The 9,267-nt window shown below is 40.3% G+C and overlaps 1 protein-coding gene across 1 annotated transcript; it reads right to left on the bottom strand.

Moving 5' to 3' along the window:
- Positions 1-3,859: 3,859 nt before the first annotated feature.
- On the bottom strand, positions 3,860-4,831 carry LOC141680265 (uncharacterized). Its single transcript, XM_074486538.1, has 2 exons — positions 4,486-4,831; positions 3,860-4,377 (listed from the first exon to the last, which is right to left on the bottom strand). The coding sequence occupies exons 1-2, from the start codon at positions 4,829-4,831 to the stop codon at positions 3,860-3,862; spliced, it is 864 nt and encodes a 287-aa protein (XP_074342639.1).
- Positions 4,832-9,267: the final 4,436 nt, after the last annotated feature.

The raw sequence follows: 9,267 nt of genomic DNA, 5'->3' as shown, positions 1-9,267 counted from the left end.
ATCTCCAAACTTCAACATTCAAACTTATTACTAAAGGGTGTGAAGATTTATACCTTTCTTGGAGGGTGGAAAGTTACTAAGAAGCCTTATGGAGCCTCCTACAAGCTTGATCTTTCCAAAGAAATCAAGAACACAAAGTTAGGCTTTGAAGTTTCTAAAAGTCCGATTTAAAGAACTGTAAAAATGAGGGTCTTACCATGCTTATTTGGAAGAGACTTGTGAACAATAGTTGTAGGCCATCTCAATACCTTTTCCAACGAGCTATAGAACACAACATTTGAGTGAGTATTGAAGGAGATATGGCAGTTTGAAGTTGCTGGGTTTGTTTTAGCCGAGAGCTTTCTTCTTGAAATGGGAAAGTCAACTTTCAATTTGTATTTGTGTTATGATATTTGTTGGTTGGTTGCTTCCTTTTGTCTTGGAATTAAATTAAATTTTTACCATGGTGAAAAATGTGTGGCTCACAATCAATCAACCGATCCTTCCCACTTGTCATGCTTAGGTCATCAAGCTTAGGTCATCTTGTTACACTTGTCTTCTTCTTGTTGGTTTGATGACATCATCATCCCTAACCTCCTTGATTAACTCCTAATTGTTTGCCTAATGACCGCTGATCTGTTATACGGTTCGCTTAACTTTCGTTCTCATTTATCGTTTGAGGAATCATATCCGGGATCTTATCACTTGGGTTCCCCTAAACCTTCCTCAATATTTTATATTCCTTTTTATGATCCCCTCTTAAAATCCTTGAATTTAAATCTTATTTATCCTGTTACCTCATACTCACTTCTTTCTGTATCTGGTGGGTTTCTGGGAAAAATCAAAGTGTTCGGAATTGGATTCTGACGATCTTTACATACACTTATATACCACATAGAGTACTAATAATATCCCAGAAGATCAATAGCAGAACCCCTACATAGTGTGGCATGGAAAGTTTTCTCATTCATCATAATCTGCAAAATCACTATTCATAAGGGTTTCAAAAATTTCCAAAAATTGGGGTTATTACAGGACATCTTGAAAAACTCATCCCTAGTTCCTTGTTGTAGTGCTATCATGGCTACATTATCATCAAGGTCTGGGACATTTAAAGCCTTCTTTGTGAAACGATTCAAGTAGTCTCTCAAGGATTCCTTTGTTCCCTGCACAATGCTCATAAGAGATGCTGAACTTTCCTCATGTACTCTCTCGCTGATGAATTACTTAATAAAAGCCTGACTTAATTCTCGGAACGACCCAATAGAGTTCGGGGCAAACGACTATACCACCTTTGAGCCATACCTGACAGGGTTTGAGGAAAGGCCCAACACTTAATAGCATCATTCACGGGCTACAACAGTAGTGCATTAGAGAATGTCCTAACATGATTAGCTGGATCTCCCGTGCCATCATAAGCTTTGATAGTTGGCATCTTGAACTTCCTTGAGATATGGGCATTCATTATTTCTTCAGTGAAGGGCGGAGTAGGATCATCAGGATCTCCAAGGGGAAGAAGATGGCTTGGATCAGCCCTTGGGACAATAACCCTTCTCTGTACTGGACCATCCAGGTCTATGATAGGAGGATGATTTCTCCCCTAGGAGGTACTGGGGGTCTGGTGGTCTGGTGCGCCTCCAAGTCGCGCCTTAGCCTTTGACTCTCAGCCTCGTGAGCCCTGATCCTTTCCTGCACTTCTTGGGGATTCGTCCCTTGTGTGCTTTGAGGACGTTGGCTACCATCAGCCATCGGCTCTTTGCCAGTACGTCTCCTTCTTGGGGCTACTTCATCATCAGAAGATTCAGAGTCTCTCTCAGTGTAAGGACCAGAGAATTTCTGATCCTAAGGGATAGGAGCCAAACCTCGTATGTATGGGGGTGATCGCCCTCGCGCTTCACTCCGTCCAGCATGTCCACTTCCTCCAACCTCGGGGGTAAAGGGGCATCCCATAAGGGGGGCTAGTAGTCACAACAGTTGAATATTCGTACCCGATGGGTCGAGAATTCATAGGTGCATGTAGTTGTTGAACTTGGGGATTCGTACCTTGAGTAGCCGAGGGAATCGTCCCTTGTGGCTGAGGTTCAGTTGACCCTATCTGGGCTTCTCCTTGTGTGGCTGCATAAGTCGAATGAGGAGGTACCTCCACAGTTGACGAAATCACTTCGGTTGTCCCTGTTGGTGTTCCTCCTTCAAGGGCTCTAACTGTTCTCCGTGTTCTCACCATGGTTGTTGTTGTGCGTTCCCACAGACGGTGCCAAATGTTATGGATAAAAACTAAGGTTATTATTTGCTGTATTTATTGCTAAGGTTCGGGAGCTCAAGGCCTTTAATGGCTGCTCTCGTATTTCGTAGCTTAACTCTGCCTTTACGAGATGCCTACGTATCTCTGTGAATTAGAGAATCAAGCCAAAAAATGTAGTTCTGATTGAGGGGTAGATCCCTTTATATAGATGTTGGTGGTCCTTGAATTGGACTTGGTATAGGAGACTTGGTGATCAAGTCTCTGAATTAGAATGGACTTTGGGGTCCTAAATAGTGAGAAACTGAATCCTTATCCTTCTAGGTCCCTTAGAGGCTAATCTGCAAGGATTTATGTCCTCATTGGGACTCTTTTCAATAGCTGATTTTTCCCTTATTAATTAATTACGAAATTAATTAATATTCAGGGTTTTTGGGCCTTCTTTCTTCCATCAGGCCTGATCTGGTCCATCAGGCCAGATCAATGTGTTAACCTTTTTGGTCTGAATGTCATACATCTTCTTATTGGGCCTAGCAGCCCAAATCATGTATAATTACTGTAATATTCAATTACATTATCAGGATTTATTTATCCCTATCAAGTACTCTTCCTAGAATGGTTATCATGATCATGAGATGTATTCAGTGAGTGTGTATAATCAAGATAAGTGTGCATGAAGATACTACACATGGCATGCAAACAGATTTATCACACTTAGAAATTTAGGTATGTTAGGAATGTTATGCACATAAGCATTCTTAATATTGTCTATTTTAACCTTTCTACAAGCATGAGTAAGGTGACTAGCAGAACCACGGTTATTACATAACTTCCTAGGGCCATTAGTTCCTAATCTGCCATTTCTACTTCTATTCCTCTTATTCTTGGAAGTAAAACCTAGTCTGGCAAAAGATAAGTCAGAGTCACTAGCAACAGATATAGGTTTCTTTGCCTTTTTTCTCCTTGAGAGCTCGAGATCCTCAACAAGCATCTCATGATGAATATAAAAATTATCTCCATCAAAGGGCTCAACATTATCTTTCTTAAACAGAGGCATCTTAGCTTCCTTAAGAACATGAGGTGCACTAAGGTGATTAACAAATTTCTCTACATGCTCATTTTCAACTACTCGTTTCTTAGAAGCTTTTCTAAGTTCATCATAGTCTAGGCCTATCCCAACATTTCCCCTATTACTTGATTAACTATGAGCTTCTTAGCAAGATTTGCAGAATTAGTAAAAGTATGCAGTTTAGTTTCTAATTTTGCATTCTTGTTCTTAAGCTCTTCCTCTGTCTCAAGGTGCTTAGTAATCTTAATCTCTAAATATTTATTGGTTTGCTTAAGATTCTCAACACTGACCCTATCTAGAACTAATTTATCATTTTCATCTTTAACTTTCTTTAGTTCTACTTTAAGGTCTTCGACATCAAGCAGAGTACATCTTGGTGTAGTACCAACAATTCTATACACTTCTTTTATGGTATCATGTTGTTCAGTGTATTCCTTTGTATTACATCGTGCCTTAAGATAGTGATGAGAAACAACATTTCCACACACTAGGACAGTCTTCCTGAAGGCGACACAATGTTCATTCTCTTACAAGTTATTTGGAGGTAAAGCATGAATAATTGGAAATTTTACCTAAGATGAAGATTCTGCCATTAATGCAAGTTTTCCATATTGTCCTTCTTCATCATCAGTGTCATCCCAGCTCTTCCCCTCAGCTATATAAGATTTCACTGGATATTTCCTTGAGCTACCTGAGTCCTTCTTCTGATAAGCTTTGCCCTTATCCCTTGCTTGTTGGGATTTCCTACATTCAGTGGCAAAGTGCCCAATCTCATCACAATTGTAGCATCTGAACTTGCTTTTGTCTACCATCCTTATCTTATTACTTGATCCAGAAGATGAACTTGACCTCTGACCACGGTTGCTGCTTCCAGAACCCCTAAATCCTTGCTTCCTTCTAAACCTGATGTTATTGAACATCCCAACTAAGTTGGCCATAGTAGGATATTCCATACCTTGCAGCTCCTCAATGGTATAGTAGTCACTAGGATTACCAGAGAGGCTTCCATCATCCATCTCCGCTTCAAAGAGCGTTTCAGCTTTAGATTTAGGCTTTTCAGTAGTAATGTCAAGCTCTTTGATTCCACTGGCTACAAGAGCAGTTATCTTGAGTAGTTCAACATTCTTGCTATCAACTGTACCACTACCATAGATGATCTTCCTTTGTTCCTACTCCATCTCATGTGTCTTCAATTTACCATACAACTTCTCAAGTGTCATGGTCTCAAAATCAACTCGTTCACGAAAAGATGAAGCCTTATTCTCCAAGTGGTGAAGTAGGAATAGCGTTAACTTTTTGTTGACTTCTCTTTGAGAATAAGTCTTGCCATTAATACTTAAGTCATTTAACAACTTGTTCAGTCTTTCAAAGACTTGAGTGATACTTTCTCCAGGCAAGGACTTAAGAGCCTCATATTGTGAAGTCAAGATATCCGGTCGATTCTGCCTGACATCTTTAGTTCCTTCCATAAGAAATTCTATGGTTTCCCACATGTTCCTGGCACTCTCACATACCATAATTTGGTGACTCATATCATCATCCATCGAATCCACCAAAATAAACTGCAGGCCTTCATCCAGAGCTATCAGTTCTTTGTCACGTGCACTTCATTCTGCTTTAGAGCATGACATTCTCATAATAGGCAACTCCGGATGATCCTTCATCGGCACATGTCTTCCTTCTATCAATATCTTCATATACTCTTGCTTTAACGCTCGAATATATAATAACATTTTCTTCTTCCATAGATTTATCTCGATTTATCGAACTGAGGAACCTTAATACTAGTGACCTTCTGAGAACTCATCTTTCCAGATGTAAGAAAAATTCACAATATACCGTCTTAAAATATGATAACCCGGTCAGTCAACAATACCAAACTAGTCAAGTCAAAACCAACAAACCCAAAATCATATCTACACACCAGAAGCACTCCCAGACTCCGTATAACCAAAATCAACAACAAAACTTTCTAATCTAACAGATCATATCTGTATATCGATCAACAAGCTCTGATACCAATTGTTAGGTCCAAAAGGTACATACAGAGGGGGTGAATGTATGTTTTTTGTTTTTATCAAATTAATGCAGCGGAATATTAAAACTAAAATGAAATAAACACAAAAAGAGATTCTGGGTAAATATTCTTTTTTATTCAAAAGTATAAATACCCAGAGGGTTTGCTTACAACTCCAAATACAAAGATTCGAAGCAATAAATATAAAATGAACCAAAATAATGGCTATTAATCTAGGGTTCTTTTCATCACTCTAAAAATCAAAAGCTCCTATTAAATGATATTGAATACAATCAAGGAAGTTTTAAATAATGAGTGTTACAAGTTTGTAAGGCTTTAAATGGTGTGAATCAAATTGGACATGATCTCTCCTTGTCAAATCAAGCTTTCAATAAGTGCTGAGATTATTTTGCAAGAGCTCCGCACTATTGTGAAAATGGAGAGATACAAATTCAATCTTTATCCATTGATTATATAGATTGATAGGATGGAGAGAGAAGAGACTACGTGGATTAACCAGAACCAAGAATTCAAATCAATATAGCTTGAAAATATTCTTGTTTCTTGCGACCATGAGCTACTCCTTTGATAACTTGCGACCAAGGGGATACAAGGAGGGATTTTCTATTTAGATTTTCAGCCATGCAAGCTAACTTGCAACCTAGAGCATCCAATGGAGTCTTACTTGTGACTTGAATTTCTTCCTTGGTATTTGTACTTAGATTTTGTGAACGTAATTCATAACTTACGACCATGACACCAAGGAGGGAGCCTTGCCTTAGAATCGTTTTTCTCAATCTTGCTAACTTGCGACCTCACCCTCTCGCGTGGCTTCTAACTTGCGACTTGGAGGTTCAGGAGATGCTAACTTGCGACCTTATAGATAGGGAGGTGTTTTTGCCTTAGTTTCTTTCTCAATTTCCCTAACTTGTGACCACATCTTCCCTCAAGGTTCTAACTTGTGACTTGGGCTCCTGGGGAACTAAGTTGCGACCCTTGCATGCATGTATAATGCTAACTTGCAACCAAACACTCTAGATAGAGCTAACCTACAACCAAAGTTCCTTGTGCATGCTAAAGAATTGCATCTATGGGCCACACATGCATATGAACTTGGATTTCTCTCACCTCTTCATTTTTAGTTGCGACCTAAGCTACCTTGTATAGCTAGGGAAGTATTTTGACTTAAAAAATATCTGGACAATGCTTATTGAATACTTTCTTACAACCAAGGGTAACAAACTACACTTCTGATTTTCTTTTTGCTCCTATTTATTCCCTGAGTGTCCCACTAAGTCAAGGTCAGTTCCTGTACTGATATATTAAACTGTATATCCAGGATATTCCTTCTGATATTCAATAGACTGATCAGAGTGACTCCTACTATAAGGTAGTGATCACTTTGACTTAGTTTCTGTAGAGCACTGCAATCCCAAAGTTGTCCTGTCTTCAAGTTTTCTCTCTTGAGTCTTCGTCTTATACATAAAACTTGTATTCTCATATTCGAATCCTCACTTAAAAATTGTTCTAATGATAGTACTCAGTTTCCTTTCACGAATCACTGACACCTAGTGTAATGATCTGGTTCACAGGTGACTAGTTCCGCTCTCAGGCCTTCGTACTATATCTTCTCAAATCATTATCGAGTATTCTATCAGATATAAACGACTTCATTAAAAATCCTTGAGGTCTTCACACTGATTCTGATAATTGCTTCGAATGACTCCAACCTTATTCTTCCGATGCCTGAACATGTTAATGAACTTCATACGGATCACTGTTGACTTCTTCTTCACTGTAGCTACCAAAATCTTTGTGTATATGCCCAATAAACAATCTGTACTGATTCTAGTGGAACATAGATTACTTCATAGTCCTTGTTCTATGTTGAGTTATCCAAGCCAGTATTGTTGAGTTATACATACAACTTCAATCTTGCTCAACATGAGAGCCTCCCGCTCGTCCAAGTTGGAGATCTTATTGATTGCTTCCTGGAAACGTCTCATATAGGCTGAGAGAGACTCGCTCTCATATTTCCGGATGGTTTCCAGGTGACACATGTGTAGCTCATGCGTCTTGTTTACTCGGAACCTCCTAAGAAAGGCCCCGCGGAACTCCTTCCAACTGTGGATGCTTCGGGAGGGTACCCGGCTAAACCACCTCTAGGGCCCTCCCCTTAAGAGTAGATGTGAAGAAATTGGACTTTGTCAAGTCGTTGTAGTAGTATATTTGTACAATCTGCTCGAAATAATTCAAGTGTTCTTCAAGGTCTCCCAGACCATCAAAAGAATCAAAGTAATAGTGCTTTAGGTCCCTCTGTCGGGGAATAGCGCCCGAGGAGTGGCTGAAGGGTGTCAGAGTTTCCCTACCTTCCATTCCAGAGTCTTTGTCCATATTCCTCTGCAGCTCATAGATCATATCCTTGAGGTCCTTCTGCTTCTCCTCATCTTCATCAAAAATGACCGTAGGGGTGGGGTCCCTCTGGGTCCTCTTAGTCTTGGACTTTTCCAGTAGCTTTTCTTCTTCTAGATGCATTTTTTTTTTTAATCTTTAGCTCAAGCTTTACTTCTTCTTCCTTTCTGATCTGCTCTCACATCTCTTCCGACCTCTTTTGCTTGGCTGCTTCAGTTTCTTTTTATTGCCCTGATCTTTTTGGTTCTTCTTCCCTTTAGCTCCAATACGGTCAAAGACAGATCTCCGGGATTGTTCGGAGTCCCCGGACTTTTCCGGTTCCTCCTCTAGTTCGGCTTCTTCTGGCACTAGGGCTTGCTCTTGTCTGTAGAGCCGGATTGCTTCTGCTAGATCATTGCTAGTGAGGTTGGCTATATGTTCCTCAGCCACAGGGACATTAGTATACTTGTATTGGTTTAGCTCAATAAGGCTCCTGGTGTCCCGGGGATTTACCACTCTCTCCAAAACGGGGGTGTGTGGCAATGGTTGCTCCTGGAGGGTTTCTCGGTCGGCTCCCGGATCTTGTGCCTGGGAGTGGTCCGGGTCCCGCACCTGGTTACTAGCAGAGGGGCTCCCAGAAGTATGTTTTCCTGCTCATACCATTATTTCAAATGTACTAACAACAACTGACCAAGATTTTGAGCCAACAATATCGATCTAAGGTTGCTTTTTTAAAATTATAAAAACTATCCAGAATAATAACAAACAACTTTCTGGGACTACTTTAAACAATTTTATGGGATTAGTTGACAATATGGTAAAATGAGTGCAGTTGGGTCTTAGAACACAACGACAATATGCAAGTTAAAGCAAACTCGGGGTTCTAAAACAATCGGAACTATCAATAGCACACACAAACGTGACTTAAATCAACAAAACATGGCTCACACAAACGTGGCCTAAAATAACGAGCACACACAAACGTGGCTTAAATAAGCACCATTCATATTTAGGAGAGAGTTTGGTTGCTTGGGTTCTTACAAGTTAAAGAAATGGACTCTTTCAAGAGCTTGCTAATGAAGGTGAATCCAAGGGCACCGAGACCCAAGGATGGAGAACCCCTCATTCTAGCGCCAAATGATAACTCCTGGGTGCGGGGCTGCTCCTTCAACGTCGTGCCTAAATCCTTTGCTGCGGTGGTGGTGTAGCTGTTGTGGGGTATCTTTAAAATAACACCGGAATGGGGTTTGAGTCCCGCGGCATCTCCGGTGTGAGAGTAAGAACTCACTTTTGGGGAAGGTGAAGATGAATAGGAATGTAAGGTGGTTGTGTGTGTATATGAGTGTAAGAGAGTGATTAATCTTAAAACCTTTCCCCCTTTGACTATTTATAGCCAAAGGATAGGGTTTAGGGGTTGGTACCTTTGAATCGTAGTCAATGGTTCTAGGAGCGGATGACACCTAGCTGGGGTGGATGTCTTACACGTGTCAGGATTAGAATGACTGAGGAATATTCTAAGAATCTCCTAGCACGCGCCCTGATTATTCCCATGATTGATCAATGACAGCTGTC

This window comes from Apium graveolens, chromosome 8, assembly GCF_009905375.1.
Source record: "Apium graveolens cultivar Ventura chromosome 8, ASM990537v1, whole genome shotgun sequence".
Lineage (NCBI taxonomy): Eukaryota > Viridiplantae > Streptophyta > Magnoliopsida > Apiales > Apiaceae > Apium > Apium graveolens.
The sequence above is the reverse complement of the archived record's forward strand: the minus strand, read 5'-3'. Positions and strand labels throughout refer to the sequence as shown.